Source organism: Arvicola amphibius, chromosome 8, assembly GCF_903992535.2.
Source record: "Arvicola amphibius chromosome 8, mArvAmp1.2, whole genome shotgun sequence".
In the NCBI taxonomy this organism is placed as follows: Eukaryota; Metazoa; Chordata; class Mammalia; order Rodentia; family Cricetidae; genus Arvicola; species Arvicola amphibius.
The window spans coordinates 111,174,400-111,195,996 of record NC_052054.1 but is presented as its reverse complement, the minus strand read 5'-3'; the positions used below and the strand labels follow the sequence as shown (position 1 = coordinate 111,195,996).

The window sequence follows — 21,597 nt, the reverse complement described above, 5'->3', positions numbered from 1 at the left end:
GCACATCTCCAAGGGGACATTTGACAAGGGACACTGAGGAAGCAGTGCACACCAATGAGATGGGCAAATGGTTCATGCCAGAAGATAAAGGACTTAACATACCAGAAGCAGGTACAAATACACAGTAACTGGGAAAATGAAATAATGCCTGAGAAAACAATAAAAAGAGCTAAGAAAACATTACAGGAGAAACACAGAGCATTCAATCAACCCTCAGATGTCTTCCTTGATTAGCATCGAAGTTTCATATGTTTCTAATGTCAACTTCAAAGCAGCAACACTTTTAGCTTTCTCTTCTGTCTTTTTCCACCATTCCGACCTCAATATTCATTTCCACACGCACACAGCGCTTTTACGTTTAAACAGTACAGCTCTCCCATTAATGCAAAGACATATGGAATTCTGCTAAGGTAAACTCGTGTTCTGAACACGGTGGGCACCACCCAACTTCAGGGTGAGAACCTCCCGCTTAGTGCAGACAGGAACGAGACAAGCCACACAGCGCAGGGCAAATGATCAGTGCCCTGGTGGCAACTCCCTACCTTAATGTATGACTGGACCACATGGTCTAGCTGCTCCTCATGACACTTGGCCACAATGTCAGCCAGAACCCTGGAAAAGCAAGAATGTTCAGTGGCCTGGCTGAAGGTATAAAAGATGCTACTTTATTAGAATACTTGAAAAATGGGATATTTCATGAATGAGTGCATGCATGAATGAACCAACCAACCAATTCACACTCTTCTTTGGCCTTCCTCACTCCCCAGCGGAGGGCACTTCATATATCTTTAACACCTGGGAGCCAATTTCTAACACCATTTCCAAACAGAAGTATTCCAAGAATGGACTAAGCTCTAGGGAAGGTCTTAGGGTGTAATATTGTGCTAGAGACATTTACTCTGTGCTGAATGCACTATTTGTGGTCTCTGCACTTGGTGACCTTGTCTTCCTGGAAAAGGGAACATTGTAAGTACCTAATTAGACTCCGATTAATGACCATGTTCCATTATAAAGGGCTCACTTTCCAACCTGTGAGCAGAAGACCTATTTTTGGAAAAAGAGATTAGGTTAAGCTGTGTATTTCCGTCATTAGCTGGGCTAGGGTTTCATGAGGCAGCGGTACATTGATATCTTTTCATATTAACATGACCAGTCGCTGAAATATTTAAAAGTTCTGTCAACATCGACACACATACACTCACTAGTTGATGGCACCATTTGGGATTTCCAATCTGGGTTCAGAACTGGATCTTTGGGGAACTGATATTGATACTTTATTTTCCAAGAACTTCAGGGTTTTGTGTTATTTCAAGGTTAAAAGCTTCATTGTAGAAAAGATTAAATAATATGCCTCTGAGCAAGGAAGATACAGTCAACATTTCAATGCTAGCTATGATTTTTTTTATAATGCTATGGCTATTTTTGAAATAAAAATAAATATATAATCAAATTATTAATTCAAAGTAACATAAATGCAGAATTCTGAGTTCATTACTAGACTTATTAGTGATGTTGGTAGAGTATGGTATGATCAAATTTAACACAAAAGAAAGGAAATGGTGCAGTTGGGCAGTGGTGGCGCAAGCCTTTAATTTCCAACACTTGGAAGGCAGAGGCTGGCAGATCTCCATGAGTTCCAGGCCAGCCTGGTCTACAAGAGCTAGTTCCAGGGCAGCTAGGGCTGTTACACAGGGAAACCCTGTATCAAAAAACAAAAACACAGACAAAAACTTTTGTGGGACTATGAAACTATGATACAACTCTTCTGGTAAACATTCTAGCAGGTTCTAAAATATATTCTAATGCTCAACCAATGAATTGTGTAGTCATTGCGTTACTGTGGATCCACAGAAGTAAAGCATGAGAGCTACATTTATATAGAATTTATATAAGAGTATTTATAGTGACTCTATTTGTTATAGCCCCAAATGGGAAAATTCAGATGTCTTTCAACAAATGAATTCTTCTGTGGTACAATTCATGTCATAGAATGCTACTCACCCATGAGAAGAAGTGACCTACTCACAGGTGGGCAGCCTGGGTGGATCTTCAGAGAATTGTGATGCGTGAAAAAGCTAATGCCAAATGACTGCACACTGTATAATTTCATATATACACAGATGTGTGTGTGTGAGTGTGTGTGTGTGTGTGTGTGTGTGTGCTGACAGTGGGGGAGACTAAGTAGTGAAGACACCAATTCTCTCCATATTATCCATTTTAACTGCTTATGAATCTACAGTTATCTCAAAACAAAATATTTAAAACACAGAAGAAAAACAAATCTAGCGTTCTGCTAGTGATAATAGTCAGGGATCTGAAAACAAGGGCATGAGGGTGAGAAGTGTTTAAATCTGGAAGGTATGTTCACGTGAAACATACACAAATATGGATGGTCAGAATCATTGCATCAGGATTCTGTCTGATCAAAGGTTGCACAATCTGGGCCCCCAGTGTTGCTATGGATACCTGGTGACGGTTGCACTGATTTCATCTTCCTCGTTCTGCACTAGAATTTTGAAGAGCTGATTCAAGATGATGGGCAGGAAGCTCATGATCGAGTGGATCTTGTCCACATTTAATAAGTTCTGCAGTGAATTGACGGGAAAAACACAAATGAACAGCGGTTCAAGTAGTTCAGCACAGTCTGCAGGTGTTTTCAGGACTATGACATGATCACGTGATCACCGCAGCTCCCCTTTATCTGACCACTTGGTTTCTTTCTTTGTTGTGGCAGAAAGGTGTAGGTTATGTTGAAAGGGTTTTGCTTAATTAGCAATGGTAAATACATTCTAATTTTCAATTATTTTTGTTTTGCATAAAAAACGGATCTTTGCCTTTTCTCCTTTTTTATGTGAACAGAATCATGTAGAAGAATGAAGTAAAACTCATTGGCTCTCTGACAGGTAAGGGTAAGGTCTTTTTAAAATCCTTAATAATCTTTACTTCTTGGTTTTCTCCTCTGTGGGAAATAGGTTTTCTTTGCCAGTTTCTATCCCACAAACCATTCAATCTGCATATCATGTTACCTTACAAGCAAGGACAAAGCCCGAGGTAGGTGACTGAGACATGTCTTTTTCTCTTTTTTGGCACTGATGGAAAAATGCATTCACATGTGGGTCCTGCAAAGGCAACAGAAGTGTTTATTTGTGGTGGTACACAGACTCAGGGTGAGGGCGGCAAGCACCTCTAAGCACGATTCTCCAAGAAATCAGACTTAGAGCCTTTTCTTTCCTGTCGACAGAGGTCAACTGAAGGCCCCCAAGTGACTACAGTGCTCTGGATGATGATGCCCGCACATTTTATACTCAGTTCTCTTATCCCTCTGGCCCTGACTGGAGACTGACATCCCCTGGCTGCCTGCCTCCCTTCTTTCTTCTCTCCCTCCTTACCCGCCTCCTTGCCTGTTTCTCTTTTCTTCTTCTGTCCTTTTATTCCTCCATCCCTCCCCCTCTTTCTTCCCTTTTTTCAATGTTCCTAATTTCTCCAGTCCACATTCCAGAGATCTTTAGAAATCTCTCTTACATAGTCTATGATGCACAGGGCACCATGCTGTCTTTGACGTGCCTAGTGACATTTCCAGGTTTAATGTGTCTGTATCAGCCTGGAATCAGGACACAACAAAAAGTGCGATATGTATAAATCCCAAGAAATCTTGGTTTTGATCTGTTGAAATCTGCTTGGAATTTCTCCAAGTTCTGACTTATGTATCAACTGACTTTTTCTTTCAATCAAGTGAAAAAAATTTGATTTTGAAAACATATTTGTGATGTTTCTTTTGCAGTAAATTCTAGACGGGCATCTGGCATGGGTTTTCCTTACACTGGCGTTTGGGTGTGTGATGCTTTCATTTCCTATTTATCATTTATTTCTTAATTAGAGACAATTGTTTTCCTCTTAGGTATCTCTCCATATATTTGTCCAGTTAGTTATTAATTAGTGAAAGCTGGCTGTGTGTCAGGCCTCTGTCCTTTTTGACAGAAGAAAGGCGGGACAGACAGGATGTGGGACGGACCTGATCACTTCACCTGTGGACTGTTCATCATGACAATGTGCTTCCACATGCACCTGATGATTTACAACTTTAGAAGCACATGCACCTGATGATTTACAACTTTAGAAGCGCGTCACAATAAAAACAAAATGCCTTCTGGGCAGGTTACAGGACAGTGCAGCATGGTCTGCAGGTTCAGGGAACCAGGAAGACTTAGGAGAAGTGACAATTGATCTAATATTTGAATGATCAGGCCAAGTCAACCAGATTGATGAGCAGAAGGCAGGCAGAGAGGACAGGTGCATTCCTACCTGGCTGAGGAAGGGCAAGTACCCAAAGCATCTTGGGAAATGGAGTATGAGTAGGAAACCGCAGCGTGGGAATGCTTTGGACCTTGGCAATCAAGGTGAGGTGGGGTAATTAGTTGTGGGACCCAGGACTAAGGATGAGGATGAAAGTATCCTTGAAACATTGAACTCCATTCATTTTAAAAGCATATCTGTGAATCTTTATCTGTATTATCTATGTGCTTATCTCTATGTGGTCCCTGGATTATCTAATCATTCTTAAGAATCAAATATGTGGTTGAGATAAAACAGTGTGAAACAGAAAAAGCTGCCTCACAACAGAAAGAATAAGCTCACAATTTAACAGTTATGAATGCGTAGACAGCACGTGATAGCTCATGAATTGCTTTCACATGAATTTTCTTATTTTGCTCTCCATCACAAGCTTAAGTAGTGATATTTTATGTGTACAATTTTCCTGATGAGGATGTAGGAACCATAGAGACTAAAGTGACTTGTTCAGCAACCAAGCCAGAAGCTGGCCAAAGTGACTCTCCAGTGAAGTCCTGTCTATCTCATGGTCCTGGGTAGGCATGGGAATTAGACTTAGTTTTGTGGTAAATGTCAAAAGTTTTTTTTTTTTTTTGCCGTTGAACAGGTTCTAGATCTGGGTGTTGTAAGTAGGAGGAAATCATACTATAAGTGAACGGTCATGTTCTAAAGGTTCTTCTGTATTTTGGCCTCAAGTTTTATGATTTAAGGTGTTAGGGCACTTTGTCTATCTCAAGAGGTGAAAATTACACTTTAAGTGTTTTTCTTGACAAGTCCAGCCACCTGCCCATTTGACAACTCATGACATGATGTGTTTCTCCCTACACATGCAGGAGTCACAATCCTATTTTGCATCATAGTTTATGTCTATGGACATGGCTTATGTCTAGGACATGGTACTCACCTGAGTGTTGACTGTTGATACAACAAATGTTGACACTTTGAAAAGTGGCTTGCCACCATCGACCCATTTAACATCACTTCCACCATGCTGTAAGAAAGAGTTTGCTACCATCACCGACAAAATGAGATAAGGGAATCAAGTCATTTAGTTTATGTTAATTTTCTGCTCTGAGTCGTTATTGCCACATTGCTCTAGAGATGGGAAAATGTGCAAATTCATTAGGAAGATTTGGAGATGAGTCTGACATACTTTCATAGAGTCATTTTTTTTAATGGTCCATTTTTAGTGGCCACAATAAAATAAGAGTAGGATTATTGTAGGTTAACTTCAAAAAATTGGAGTGGACACACACACTATCATGCTAGTTTAAATAACAGAGAAAAAAAGGATAGCCTTGTTTCATAGCTGATTTAAAAAATTTCTTGTAAATTATACACTATTCAATACCTTCCCACTTGCAGAATCTTGAATGCTTAAGTAATTAGGAGGCAGGGTGGTTGTTATCGGGATATTATACTCCTGAGAAGCTATTTGATCATGTCTCATCAGAGGAAGCCATGCATATCCCACTGCAAAAAAGCAACACAGAGAAGGTTGTGAACACAAACCTCTATGCTAAGAAGTACAAATGTACCACTTGTCACTATAAACAGCAGCTTCATTTAAGAATCAATAAATCACAGCTTTTCAAAATGGTCTCCAACTCAAGTTAGACATATGTCACGTTGACCTGTTTCGGGGCTCTTTTTGTAAGTACCTGAAGTCTCCAGGGACTCTTTCTTCTTGGCATTAGCTTTGGCATTTATGTCGCACGTGATGTGATAAAAGGAAAACAGAAGGTGGTGCTTTTCATGGAGCTGTGTTGGGAGCTCAATTTTCACCTGCAGTGAAAGAAGCCACATGGGGATTGAGATTAAAATCATTCGCTTAGCGTCAGCACAGGAGTGAAATGTAGGTCCGTGTGCAGTCAAAACGATAGAACCCGCAACAAATATTCAATCTGCTGGCTGTAATGTACTAATATGTTATTTTTATACCTTATTGTGGTAGATGACAATTGAGATTATGTATCTCTCATCGCTGATTTATGATTCCAGAGTACCCATTAAACACACATATTCAAAAACACCCACTCACCAACAGAACTACAGAGCTTAAGGAATATAAACATTAAAGAACTACTGTAAACGGGCAGTGGTGGCGCACGCCTTTAATCCCAGCACTTGAAAGGCAGAGGCAGGTGGATCTCTGTGAGTTTGAGACCAGCCTGGTCTACAGAGCAAGTTCCAGGACAAGCTCCAAAGCTATACAGAGAAATTCTGTCTTGAAAAAACAAAAACAAAACAAATAAGCAAGCAAGCAAACAAACAAACATGGTATAAACTGTAACTCCTGGCCTCCTGAGTATGCTCATGGGCATGGGTATTAAAAGAACACTTGTTAGCCATTCAGAACTCAGACACTGCCCCAGAATCCAAATCTGCCTTTTAATAAGGTACCCAGGCAACTCGTGTGCACATCACTGAGAACTGTGGCTGTAAACAAGGTAACTGGAAGCCTGGCCTCTGTCTCTCTAAAATACAACACAAACATATGAAATGACTTTTGTCATAGCCAGTAAGGAGTCATTTAATGAAGCTGTCCTGAAGGTTTACTAATGATGCCTCTGATTAAAAACAAATATAAGACAATAAAGTGACATGGGTTATTTATCCCATATTTCTGGAAAGGAAGAGTTGGAAATAACCACCTACATTTTTTATCCCCTTTTAAATTAGGTTTCAAAGCTCTGTCACATGCATTTAATTTCCTCATTGTCTTGTGATGGGGACACTACAGAGGAGGGACTCAAGGCCAGAGATACTGGGGGTTCTGAGTGAGCAAGAGATGTAGAGTTAGTACCAGGGGGTTCCCAAGGGAGTCCTACATCTTCTGATGATCCCTGCATACCAGGATTCCAGGAGCCGATCCCGGTAACCTGCACTTAGCTTTATATGAGTCACTAAGTTGCTCTGAGAACAGTCAAGTCAAGCAATTAATAAAGCCCATAGATTATTAATTAGATGTCTTGGGCATCTTCCGGTTTATCGTCATTCTGTTTACAAAAGGGTTTAGGACTGATAGATTTCATAGCGTGGTACCTGACATGGTAGCATCAGTGTTATCTGGGAACCATAAAATCTCAGGCCTAACTCAGCCATGTTGAATATTCACATCTGAGTATTCTTCAGATAAGTCTGATTTATAATACAGTTTGAGGATCCCTGGATTTTGATGAGTTACAAGCTTATGTGCTGTTTATACAACAGTGCACTATTTACAAAATCCAATATACATTTCAAAATCCATAATAGTAAGCAGAACACTAGAAAATTTCTTCTTAGCCCACTTCAAGATTACATAGCAATGCACCAAGTATTCGAGAATCCCAGTTAAGTAAATGGTCGTGAAAGCATCCTTGTCTTAAGGTTTCTATTGCTGTGATAAAATATCATGACCAAAAACAACTTGGGAAGGAATGGGTTTATTTAAGTTTACAGTTCCATGTTACAGTCCATTTTCAAAGGAAGTCAGGCAAGAACTCAAGCAGGGCAAGAACCTGGTGACGGGAACCGAAGCAGAAGGCCCAGAGTAGTTTGTTTGCTGACTTCTCTACCTGGCTTGTTCAGACTGCTTTTATAGCACCCAGAGCCACCAGCCCAGGGGAAGCCCTGCCCACAGTGATCTGGGTTCACTGAAAATATTCAATAACAGCAACAAAATACACCACAGGCTTTCCCACAGGTAAATCTGGTGGGGGCATTTTCTCAACTGAGGGTCTCTCCTAAAATGGCTCTAGTTTGTGTGGAGTTGACATAAAATTAGCCTTCATAATCCCTGACTTAAAAATCCTGCAAATACTTACATTTTGTTATAATAATGCATTGGATAATTTATACCTATCTTAAAGTTAGTGCAATCGTTTTTCCTATAATCAAGAAAATCAAACCTTAGCATTAAATCTGTGCTGCAAAGACCACTAAGTAATTCATAATCTCCATGCCACTTGGAAAAGCTCATAGGTTTTAGGAGATTCCAGGAAATATAAGAAAATAAAAAAGATTAAAAGCCAGACTTAACAGCATTGAGACTCTGAGAACACTAATTTATGAAATTCTTACATCTACAGGAAATACATCTTTCACATGTGTTATGTGAAGGTCAATCAATATGGCAGATATTCTATAATGTGATAATAACTCTTTCCTTTAGCTTTTCCTTTTAAAAAAAAGTCATCTTACCTGGATTGATGGAGGAAAATAAGAGCATTAAGTAGGCATGGGAGTAGGAGGTAAGGTCAGGGGTTTCTGTTAATTAGTTGGAAAATGACAAATATGTCACATGAGTGGTAGACAGAGATGGCTCCCAAAGATGACTCTGTGTTCTAAAACCCAGAACCCATGAATATGTGACTATGCAAGCCACAAGGGACTTCAAAGATGTGATTAAGGTGAAGATGTTGGGATTATATCAGATATGACCAGAGGGTACAATGTGGTCACGATGGAAGGCTCTTTCCTTCCCGTCTTTATTCTTTCCCTCCTTTCTTTTCCCTCCTTGTCAGAAAGGATCCATGTGCCTCACCCTCGTCTCACACTCTCTAGACAGCAAAGAATTGTCTTAACTCTAGGATCTTCTTATCCCTACTTCCCAAGGGCGCTGATGACCACACATGTTTGTACATGGTGCTAGGACTAGGACCCAGGACTTAAGGTATGCTAGGTGCCCCATGCTTGTCCTTATAAAAGGTAGAGGGGAGAAGAGTCACAAACCAAGGTGTGAGGTGGTGTTTAGAGGCTGTAAGAGGTAAGGAAACAGATCTTCCTCTAGAAATTTCTGGAGACATCCTACTTCACTGACACCATTATTTCAGGGACATGATAGCCAATTCAGACTTCTAACCACTAGAGCTGTAAATAGTGTGTATTATTTTAAGCAACTAAAGGGTGCTAATTTGTTATGGCATCAATAAAGGAACTCATATAAAATCCTAGCTGTCTGTAGTATTTTGGTTTGTCTTAGGGTTAGAAGCTGGGTTTAATCACTGAAACTTGTCTCAGGCTGTCTATAACATAGCTAATATGTGCGTAGCCATTTACCACTAGCCCAGTGATGCTTCTTATGAGTTATGGGAAGTGGGAAAGCTTCTCTCTAGGGCTATGTGGCCTGGTGTGAATGCTGACTGTCACTTAGTAGCTGTATGGCCCTGGCAAAGTTACTCAAACCAGTGCCCTCATCTATATAACAGGAGGTACTAACAGTGCTGGATTCTCAGAGCTTTGGAGGAGGATAAAGAGTGTTGAATTTTCTAGGACAAGTCACACTTCTAACTGTGAGATGAGGGGACTGAGCCCAGTGAAGTTCATGCATATATGAGCAATAGTGTTGATTCATAACATCTAGGCATCCTTCTATCAATATATACTGACTGGTAAAGCTATCGAAAACAATCTTTACTAAAACCACCCACAAAATAAATGAGAAAAAAAAACAGTCTCATTTGAAAAGAATGATAAAATAAAGCCATCATTTTTTTTTTTGAAGCTCAGACCTGAACTCAAGTGACCAGCCAGTCACTTCAGTTAGTGTCACTGTAGAGCCTCGGGAGGTGTACGCAATGGTCTTCAATCTGAGATGTAGTTTAGACAAGGTTTCCCTGACCTTTTTCCCCATGACTCTCAGGAGGAGGCTGTTGGGTCTGGTCCTTACCTCATCAGAGAAATCTGGATTTTGAGAATGGTGCAGGACGGCTGTGTAGGCAGCTGAAGTAAAGAGCGGCCCTCCAGGTTTTCCGTAAATACACTGTTCAGAAAGTGAAGAGGGGAACAAAATGAGTGCCTGAAAATATTCCCAGCTGAAAAAGGCCAGTTCCAGCATGCACTGGGATTGGTTTCCTAGGATGACATCCAGCTAACTTTGGACTTCTTTGGCCCATTGTTCTATGTGCCCTGTGCAATGGGGCATTAAAAAACAGCTAAAAATCTTTACACATCTTAAAGGTATGGCCCAAGGGTTGAACACTGAACCAACTCACTGTAAAACTTTTGATTGCCATAAATATGAGTTAGTGTTCAAGATAGGCCCCTGAAGGATGACTTTCTGATAGAGGTAAGGTCCTCAGGCTTGGCTGAACTCTAGTTCCATGCCAACCAATGCTTACCCATGAAGGTGGAGGTTGAAGGACAGACTCAGCTTTTGATATTATATCCTATCCTCTTATCAGGCCTGAGGACTGGCTAGGCTTTCATAACTGGAGCTCATGACCTGTCTTCTAGTTTTCTATCTAGTTTTCTATTATGGGGATCCCCATGTCTCTGTATGATGTTAATAAGGCAATGAAGCAGGAAGCCCACACAGTTGCTGTTGCCCTTCTTTCCTAGTTCATCCCCATTAGAAGCACTGCATTGGGGGAGAGAGCTTCTGTGCTTCCTACCCAGACATTGTCTTGTTTGCTTAACCATGACATCACATACTAATTTTCCACTACTGATACTAATTCTGTGAAAAGATTGGTCTGTGTGGATGTTCACAGTGACTCAAGATTACACAGAAGAATGCCTCTCTATCCTAGATGAGTTAGCTCATTTTTAAGTTCATGTGCACTCTTTGGAATAAGACTATGTATTACTTGCTAGCATCACCAGAGTGTTATTTATACCTGATGGTATTATGAGGAATAATCTGGGGCAATGGTAGGGTTAGTTAGACATTATCAACCTAGAAGATTTGACCACAGTCTCAGTAAAAATAGACTTCCTGTTTATTTTTACAGGCTATCTTTTTTGTTATGTTAACTCTTAAAAACAGAACATATCACATATAAACTCTAAAAAAGGCAATCCAGTTTAAGTTTTATAGATCTGAAGAGTAGCATTATTAACTCAGTTGATCAGCAATGTAGACTGTTTCTTCAGAATCATTTTCTAGTCCCTTAGGCACTTGGTTTCACAAATGTGAGCTCTATGGAGACACCTTGCATTAGCCTACTGTTCTGTTCATAAATAATAGCTCTCCAGGGACATCCTGCCTTAACCAATAGGCCTGTGTATAGAATCCTTTATGTGAAGACAGCATAAAGGCAAGCTGGATGTTAGTGCACCAGAAAGACTTTTCACAGGGAGTTGTTGTAGTAATTTCACATTATAATGACTTCCCCTTTTCCAAATCATGAGGTAAAGAGCTGTGGGAGACTAGCAGTTCTGATAGATGGCGCTAATGTTGGCTGTTAAAGCCAAGTACAATTTCAGGAGATCGTAAACAAATGCCTGAAACTACTCTTAATTCACCATACTGATACAAAGCTCCCCCAGTGGTGCAAAAGACCAAGGCACCTGCTTTCCCTCTCGTGCTGTGTCCCCAAGTGACTTGACTCACCTTCATGGGCTTGGCACCATCTTCATCAGAATTTTTGAATTCAATGCACACAGTTATATTTCGTGCCTGAAATTATAGTGAGGGGGAAAACGGAGATGGTAATTTCCTCTTAAATAACACCCCAAACAGTATAAGAGCCTAAAATAAGTAGCTTCTAATTAAATCTGAAAAAAATGTACAATAACCAGCATCGCCTTTTGACATTATCCATGGTCCTCAGAAACAGCAGGATTTGGAGAGAGTTTTTAAAGGAAACAAAAAAGCTCACAGTACAAAACTAAGCATGCTATTTTCAGGGTATTATAAGAAACTAAAAAATGGTCTAGGTCAAATTTATATTAAGCTGATTTTAAAAAGGATTATTAATGTATTACACAGCCATGCATCTTTAAACAATTCAGAGATGAACAACTCTAAGATAACTGCTGGGGAATATTCCTTTTCACTGTGTGAAGACGTGTCATTGTGACCGGTTTAATAAAGAACTGAATGGCAAGAGCCAGGTAGGAAGAGGTTAGACAGGACTTCTGGGGACAGAGAAGTCTCAGGGAAAAAAAAAGGTGGAGTTACCAGCCAGTTGGAGAGGGAACAAGACACGCAGGAGGAAAGATAAAAGCTACAAGTCATGTGGCAGCGTGTAGATGAATGCAGATGGGTTAAATTAAGTTATAAGAGCTGGTGGGACAAGCCTAAGCTACAGACAGAGCTTTTATAATTAATAACAAGCATCAATGTCCTTTTTGTGTGAGCTAGTGGCCTAAATAAAAATCTGTCTACAGATACCTTTTTTGTAACACTTCAAGATGCTGAAAAATGCATTCGTCTTTGAATAATCCTAAAGTGAATTCTAGGATGAACCCACCCTTGGCTAAACATTTTCTTCAAGTCTTGGCTCAGAGTTATTTGAAGTTGCTCTTTCAAGAACCATCTTGTGTGATCTATATACAGCGAACTGAGACGTTAAGACCTCGGAAATGTGTGTCATACCTTGTTGAAACATTTCTGGCTATCATACTTGAGGTGCTTGGGGTAGACATAAATTTGATTTTTATATACTCTGTATGGACGGCAATACTTTGTTGAATCATAAATAAATTCTTCCACCTCCACTGTAGGTTCTGACTGAGACATCACGTTGAAAGGCTTGACAGGGATAAAGGACGATGTTACACAGTCTTAAGAAATCAGAAAATAAGAGTTTGTCATTTAATATGGGTTTTCTAAAGCGAACAACACTTAACGTATTGTAACATGAATCTGCTTCAAATGGAAATTTTAAGAGAATGAAAGTGTCAGATGGGGGCCCTGCGCATGAGAAAGTTATATATTTAGTATTAAAATTCATGGCTAAGAAACATAGCAAATATTTGAGATGGATTTATAATTTTTTATAATGTTTCTTGTATATAGAATATACTATATATATTCATGCATATAAACTAGGTAGATTTTATAAGATAAGGCATAACCCACTGACTGTCACATGCTATTATAAATAAAATACATATATTATTGTATGGCAGAATAAAGTTATTCAGTGGGTCTATTAGTGGGACTAACAGATGAATTAACAGTAATTTTTCATACACGGAATGATTTTTACAGCAAAGGCCTAAAGTCCTCTGTACAGTATTTGTTACTCTTAAATTTTTATCACCTTTAAAAATCTAACTTTGTAGTTAGCCCAAGGAAAAAGAACCTAAGAAAAAATAATGAGGAGATGGTTAGGAATGTGTAAGTCAAAACTTCTGTCACTACACTGTTTGAAGGTGGGAGATGTCATGTTGAAACAGAAAGAGGCCTGCTGGTTTTTTTTTTTCTACAAAGAACCTTCCTGGACTCAGCTAAATCAAAGAGATCGGCTATACATACTTGGGAATCAGATGAAAATTTTAATATTTAATCAGGAGTCAATTATAATATTTTTTGCTATATTCTCAAATTTCTCTATCACGCGACCATTCTTTACAAGAGAGCATTTAGCTTTCTATTATGTTGTCTTTTCAGTAGGCAGTAAAGCCTTGTTCCCTAAATCACATTGAGGAAATGGCTTAGTTTGTCCTCTGCTGTTTCCCGTCAATCAGTATGAAAATGATTTGGGATTGGAACTTATGTTAGAATTCTCATTATAGTTTATATTAAAATGATTTGTGAAAACTTATCAGGAGAGATGGACATCCTACTATTCCCTGTCTCTCGTCTCCTCCTGGTCATCATTTATTATAGGAAACCTTGATTCTGTATTTGAAAACCCTTATTCTTAGGTCAGTAAGAGCAGGGGCTTCATCATGTTCCGAATAAGGTAAACATTCTTTGTAATAACATTTCAGTCACATAGGTGGCTGTGCCCCGTCCTCAAAGTAATTCATTGTCAGTGCAGTATGGCAGAACCAGTCTACATTAGAGTCAGGGAAACTAAACAGAATATGAATTCTCTCACTATTGGCTATTCATTTACTTAAGCCTGACTTTCCTCATTACACTCCAGGGTTTTAAGGATTATGTGAATAATTTAAATCTTGCTGGGTATTAAATCCATATTTGTAGAAAAGATAATAATTAAGCTATCCAGAGTATAGTGTCTGTTATGAATTCATTGTCTGTCTCAATGGACAAATAAGTCCCATATTCTTATAGTATAATGAATTCCTTTCCATTTTGGAAGACAAAATCTCCAAGCAACCCACATCTTGTGCTTAACTAGTTAACCAACAAACTAATCAAACAACCAAATAACCTCCCACAAGATGCTCAGAAGTCTCTAAATGAACCATGACATCAATGACATTGGCATCATACTTGGTTGCTCCAAGGGGATGTTGTCAACAACAATATCCAGGCTTCCAGGGATGATCTGCATTTTGCTTGTCCGGTCAGCTCTGTAAAAGGACATCACACACACACACACACACACACACACACACACACACACACACACACACACTGTATTATTTTCATTTCCAAAGAAAACCCTATCTTACACTATAATTCTGAGCTTTGAAAAGGGTAAAGAGTAACAGTATATTGATCTGTTTGGATAGTTTAATTCCTGTAAAATATATGCTAGTATAAATTAAAACAAAAATCAGGGAGGAGTCAAGTTACAGATATTCTACTAATACCTTAAACTATTTTCTCTGACTTCACTTAACACATGACCAGATGAATATAACAGCAAATTATTATTATGGTCTTGTCAATAAGACTTATTTGAATTTGCTTAAGCATTTGGCTATCAACGTGAGTTTTAAGAATTTTTAAGAACAAAGTTTTTGCTACAGTTGCTAAGATTTTGCATTCATCCTTAGATTCCATAGCAAAGAACTGACTACCTCTATAGGTATGTAGGCTCTTCTCCTATTATCACGCAAGTTCACTCTTTGACTCTGGAGGCTTGTTTCCTTCCCTGCTTTCAGCTAGCACATTCTTTGAAGGTTGAAGAACCTTCAGGAGGTGGAGTCTTGCTGGAGAAAGTTGGTGACTGGGGGCAGGCATTAGAGTTTTACAACCCAACTCCAGTCCCTGTTCATTCTCTGTTTTCTGACCGCAGAAGCAATGTCACCTGCCACTATGTCTTCTCTGCCACAGAGAACTATATCCCCTGAGAGCACAAGACAAAGTGATCCCTCTTCTCTTAAGCTGCTTTTGTCAAATATTTGGCCACAGCAGTAAGAGGAATAACTCATGCACATCCCAAATTATGATGATGACTATTATTATGTTTTTTTTTTTTTTTTTTTGAGACAGGATTTCTTTATGTAACAGTCTGGCTGTCCTGGAACTCACTCTGTAGACCAGGCTGGCCTTGAACCATAAGATTATTTGAGCCTCAAACTTTTACCTCTCTTCCCAACTCCATGTTCAGTGCATTGCTGGGTTGAAGTTAGCAATGGCAAATTTCTACCACGGAAATTGGTCCCCAGGAGGAATCAGATTTAATTTAATGTCAGTACCGCATTATGTATTCTAGGTGCCCCTCACATGCCATTTATAATTTCTTACTATTCCCTGACAGCATAAGGTGTGTCAGAGTTTGTTTTGGTCTTTGTTGTATCAGTTTATCCCCAAATCTTCGCATGTTTTATTCTACTCATCATTACAGCTATTCAAATCTTAAGAGACCGCCAAAAAGGAAAAGTCCTTTTGATTTTCTCAGGGTGGCTTGAGAAGCCTTGTGAAGAACTGGGTGCAGGTTTTGACCACTATGTTTGATGAGCAAAGGGCAGAAAGGTCTCTTTTGTTACCAGTACTCTGCGTGGACTACAAAGAACTAAGATTAGTATAGGTTCTTGCCTAACAATTTACTTATCATTCTAATTTTATAGTTTAAAGACTTCTTTAATGATGATGATGATGATAGATAGATAGATAGACAGACAGACAGACAGACAGACAGACAGACAGACAGATAGATAGATAGATAGATAGATAAAACATCCATTCTATTTCAATAGATGCAAATAATTTACTGATGCTATGGAAGGTATTGGCTAAACTTTAAACATATCATATATTTTTAGGGGTATAAAAATTAGTTGATATGGGGTTGTTGATTCTCATATAGGAGAAATAGAACCATTATTCGAAGCTAAGGAGTACAAGAACACTCTGTGTATTAAAGCCTAATAGTGTAAGATAAACACTATAATAAGGACATCTAAGAAGTGGATTGTCCAGTCCTAGCTGACCTCTCCCAGATAATATCATGCATGGAAGAGACTAACTGAAACCACAAAATTGGAAGTACCACAAACGATGCTATTTCTAGATACTAAATTTTGGGGGTGGGTTGTCACACATTTATAGGTGAATGACATAGCACAACATATCACAAATCTTCTGCACAATCCTGGCAAACTGATCCTTAAGGCACCATGATTTGGACAAAAAGAAAGTCACCAGACAAACATCTGTTTCTGAAGATGCCTGGACAATTGAGACTCAGCGTCAGGTGTTAAGGAGAGAAGAGAAATCAGGGTTGGTTGCTTAAAGGCGCACTGAGAATATCCTACCTTCTGTAGTCTGATACCAGTTTAAGCAGGTCTTCAGCTGAAATCTTGCTACTTTCTTGTCTATACAATGGTGAGAATCTTGAGTCTCTGTCCACATTTCCCTGGTTGTCCTTAAATACAGATCTGGAGGAAAATAATGTTTACTCAGGTTTATAGTTGGTTGCTGTTTAAGAAATTGTGTTTTTAAGGAGGAAAATTAATGGTCGTTTTAATTCATAATTGAAAGAACTCAAGGGACTCATCAAAATAAAAAAGACACCAATTCTTAGAGTTTTCATTTATAAACACCACATTTTTGTTATATTTCTCACTTTTAACTCTTTATCTAAAGTGGGAATAGTTCCTGTTACATCTGTTTTTATGTTGTTTCACATTTAACACGATATCAAAATCTTGGAACATTAGGGGAGTTGAAAAGAAATACATTAATGTGTGTGTATGTCTGTCTGTGTGTGTGTGTGTGTGTGTGTCTGTGTGTTTGCATGCAAGGCTCCATCTATCTTGTTTTGTAAAGTAAGATCTCTCACTGGCCTCAAACTCCCTGAAGAGGCTAGGCTGATTGGTCCGTAGGCTCCAGGCATCTTCCCGTGTCTGCTTCCTCCGTGGTACCACGATAGCCACACACCATCATGTTCAGTTTCTTACCTAGATCCGGTGGCTCAAACTCAGGTTCTCGTGTTTCCAAGGCAAGCACTTCACTCATTGAGTTATCTTCTAAGATCCCTTTCTAACTGTTTCCTCAAGGTGTCCTAACCTGGCCTAGAGGGGGCCGCGGCACTTTGGGGGGGCATCATTAGGATTGATGAGTGTGCAACAAGGATCAGGTTGTAATTATGACTGTCGCACGATAGTGAGACTCTTAAAATGTCTTTGTAAATGAGCCCATGTTCTAACTTTTAGGACTCAAATAGTGATAAAATGCAGGAAATATGAGTCAGAGTTTGGCATTAGATAAGGCTAACATTATGTTGCTCCTTTCCTTGATCCTGCTTTTTGGTAGCTATAACGCCTTACTTAAAGCACATAATTGCTTTGGTCTAAGTTATGAAGTGAGGTCAGGCAATGCTTCACATGCTCTCTGCTGATGTCGGTCCCACCCCAAAACTACTATGCATCCAAAAAAATTCAGCCCACATATAATTGCTTTTTCTTCAACAGCAGAGAAATGTTGGATTTTTATTTCTCCTAGTTGAAGAGCCGTAACTAGAATGTTTTATCATTTAAATGAATCAAATATTTTAATAAAGTAGCTGAAATGGCTTTGAAAATGATATCAACCATAGATTTCAGTGTAGAGGAACATGAAAAAAAAGGAACATGGGCTAGAAATTTATTGAAATGATATTTTTAGACTCTGTGAAATTACCTCCTTACAGTTCTGTTGCAATTCTTGTTGAGCAGTAATGGGGGAGGGATAATCTCTCCTTGATAAAACTTTAATGAAATAACATCAGGAAAACATAATAAAAATATCTAACTTGAAGACTAGAGAGAGAGAGAGCTCAGCAGGCAAAAGGCACTTGCAGCCAAGCCTGCTGGCCAAGTTCAGTTCCTAAGGCCAGCACGGTAGAAGGAGAGAGCCTTCGCCTGCGGATTGTCCTCTGAACTCCACGTGAGCGCTGTGGCAAGCTGCGCATGCCCTCTCCTGCCTCCACCCCACAAAATACATAAAAACGTGGTAGGAATTTCAAAGCATTTAACTTAAAAATGGCTTTTGTATAAATAATCTATGTGAGCTGTAAACTCCACTTTGCCCGTACCCACAGCTGTCTTGTGGAAATCTTTTACTTGGAATAGCCATTCATGAAGTATACTGCAGCCTGAGCACTTTGGTTTGGATCCTTCTACTTTGCTCTCTCAAGTGCTATGGTCAGAGGCATAGAACATTCTGTGGGTCTTAGACATTTCTCTGTGTGCGTGGAGACAGCAGATGAAAGACGAGAGTGGTTGTCAGGACCTAGCATGGGCCCATGACTATGATCTCAGCGCTGGGGTACTAAAGACAACAGGAGGATCAGGTACTCAAAGCCACAATGAGCTATACAAAGAGCCCCATTTCAAAGTAGAAAAAAACCTCTCCAAGGACTGAAGATGTACTTCAGTGGTAGAACATTTATCTACTATTCATAAAGCAGAAAAATTATTAATTTGGTTGATTGACAGCTTCAATTGTATAAAAATGAATTACTTAATAATAATAGACCGATAAAAAGACAGAGAGATGGACTTGGTGAGGGTTTGCTTTGTCATGGCAAGATGCACATGGAGGTGGACCACCACTCACTGGGATGTTGTCAGTGTGAGAATCTTAGATCATGCTGCATTGTGCATCTTCAGATGTACAGATATGAGAGTGAAACTGTATTTTGGCCCTGATCAGTTCTGAAGGAAGTTGAGCGCTGACTGGTAGTCATTTATAAGGTAAAATGAGACAGAGTCCAATAATCTGTGAGCTAATCCTGGCATGGACTTGGGTTCCTATGATCCTGGAGGTGATAGGCATGGGAAAAGCTTAATTGCAATAGGACATATTTCTAAATTCAACATCTTTTAGAATTGTTAATTATAAATTATCCTACCTAGCTGTGTGTGTCTGTGTTCTGCATCTATTCAAAAGATAATCTTTTTGCTAAAACGTGGCAGTACAGCTGGTACCAAATCTGAGAACATACCAGATAAATTACAAATTAGACGCTCACAGAGAGGAGATCTGTGTGTACTGCAGCAGCTGGGTAAAAAGCTGGTTCCAAGCAACTGTTGATGCTACTGTTTTGACGAGAGTTGCTTTCAAATGTTTTAGGGTACACTCACAGTTATACTGTGAAACAAACCGCAAGATGGAACATAAAGCATGAAGGAAATTTCAATGGCGAATAAGCAGTACCAACAGTGTATTTCCTATGTCCTGGAGCTGGTCTATTCCAGAGTGATGTGAGTGACAGCTAGCCTTCCTAGGGTCCCACTGAATTCTCTTAGCTTAAGTAGTGTTTTCACTGGAAGGTGAGGGTAGGAATTGCTTCTTTGGGTGGTTTGTGTTGGGTCCAAATGACCCAACATATCATAATCTCTGCATATTCAGCCATTTTTTTCTCTCGTTTTCCAGAGAAGCTCACATGAGTTGAAATCATTTTGGTGGGGTATACAGCTCATTAACCAACAGCTGAACCACTAACTGGGCCCTAATCCAGCAAGAGCTTGTGGCTTTGCTAACTTCCTTTTCCTAGCAATAATTCCTCTAAGAACTGATAACACCTTCAGACCCCATGGAAGCTTCATCTGTCTCCCTCACGGTTGGTTGACAATTTTAGAGTCAGGGTGTTACTTCTCGGTGCCATTCTGCCAATAATTGACACATTATATACTTCTGTCCACCACACTACTCCTCATTGACCCAAATTTACAAGAAACAGGAAGTTGCGGAACATGAATATGGACTCCACAATGAATTTCAATAATAATAATAATAATAATAAATAATAATAATAATGACAATATATTGTGTATATATATATGTATATATAATGTTTTTCATGTCTACCATTAGTTATCTTGGTAAGGAAAGATGGGAAGGGAGAGATAAAATAATATTCATGATGTCTTTTATACCAAATCCTTGTACATCTGATTTTAACAGAGCATATTGTTCATGAGACAGGTATTTTCTGCTCATTCTACAGATGACACTCTGGACCCACAGAGGGATCTTGCTCAGTGATCCATTAAGGGGCGACCTGAGCCTGTCAGCTTTGGTGTGCTTACCAGGCTTGGCAACCGGGCTCTCTTGCCCTTGCTGCAAGGTTGTCTGAATGCAAGTTAGTCCTTGCAGCCAGCAGGGATTTGTCTTGCCTTACTGGTGCTGGCATCCTTTTGCCCTTCTACCTGCCAGCCCCCAATTTGATGGCTGTAGCATTCTGACACATATGGGTGAGTTTTCTCTGAAAGTGTCCCTCAATGGAAGCTGTGTGAGCTGAAGAATACCCAACAGGTCAACCCTTCCGTCTGGCCTTTGCATTTTGAGTTGAAGGGGCTGCCTTTGGGATAGTGCTGTCAACATTCATTAAGGGAGTGTTTTGTTCCAGGTAGGCCTGTAATTAATCCCTTTTCATTCAGTTGGTTCATTGCTGATCTTGAATTGTTGTCCTTATGAATATATGCCAGTGTTTCTCCTATTTAAAGAATTCTTACAGCAATGCAGATGTAATAAGTTTGAGAGGGATGCTTGGAGTTGATGGGTCAGATGATCTGAAAAGCAAGTTCTGTTCTCAACAGAGGTTCCGTTTTCTTCAACGGAGGGTCTGCTACTTGTGCCCAAACACCAGATTTTCCAACAGAGTAAACTGGGGATATAATTGTCTATGCTAATCTACACCCAAATCAAAGACAGCATAAGTGAGCAACTCGATGGCTTCATTTGGTCATTCACGTTCAGAGCAGAGTTCTATGCCCAAATGAATGCATAAAGGTGTACTGGAAAGGATGATCTATCTCTGTTTATCATATGTCCATTAGGCTCTTGCGACTGACCAAACACTGTGTTCATTAAACCAGATATACACGAACAAGTTATGATTTTGATTTGATACTTACTAAGATCCCCCAGTATATTTGGCCAAGCCCCCACTGTTTGCAGTTCAGGGGCCTTTAGTATAAGCTGCTTTGCTGAGCTAATTTGTGTAGTGTATGTCACTGCAGAGTTCATGATGTCTATGAAGATGACAACATATTAACATTTCTTGAAACACAATAGGCATCATAAAACATTCAAAGCCATAGCTTCTGATGCAGATTGTTAGGGCATCTCTATTCTGTTATTTGCAAAGTAGAACCTTACCTCACAGCCCAAGCAAATGGCATCCGGTATTTTCCCAATTTGCTACAGAACTGCCTATTGGATTTTAGTACTTTTTGTGCAAACTGAGGAAAAAAAATAAATAAAAT

The 21,597-nt window shown here is 39.4% G+C and overlaps 1 protein-coding gene across 5 annotated transcripts in view; it reads right to left on the bottom strand.

The window, feature by feature from the left end:
* Dock10 (dedicator of cytokinesis 10) overlaps positions 1-21,597 on the bottom strand; it is a 253,512-nt gene that overhangs the window by 63,140 nt on the left and 168,775 nt on the right. For all 5 annotated transcript variants that reach the window (XM_038339212.1, XM_038339210.1, XM_038339211.1 and 2 more), the window contains exons 14-25: positions 21,491-21,573; positions 16,660-16,782; positions 14,447-14,526; positions 12,635-12,822; positions 11,648-11,713; positions 9,983-10,075; positions 5,991-6,114; positions 5,681-5,802; positions 5,234-5,320; positions 3,027-3,119; positions 2,467-2,585; positions 543-612 (exon numbers count right to left, since the gene is read on the bottom strand). In XM_038339212.1, the coding sequence (XP_038195140.1) occupies positions 543-612; positions 2,467-2,585; positions 3,027-3,119; positions 5,234-5,320; positions 5,681-5,802; positions 5,991-6,114; positions 9,983-10,075; positions 11,648-11,713; positions 12,635-12,822; positions 14,447-14,526; positions 16,660-16,782; positions 21,491-21,573 (1,248 nt within the window). The remainder of the gene's footprint in view (positions 1-542; positions 613-2,466; positions 2,586-3,026; positions 3,120-5,233; positions 5,321-5,680; positions 5,803-5,990; positions 6,115-9,982; positions 10,076-11,647; positions 11,714-12,634; positions 12,823-14,446; positions 14,527-16,659; positions 16,783-21,490; positions 21,574-21,597) is intronic.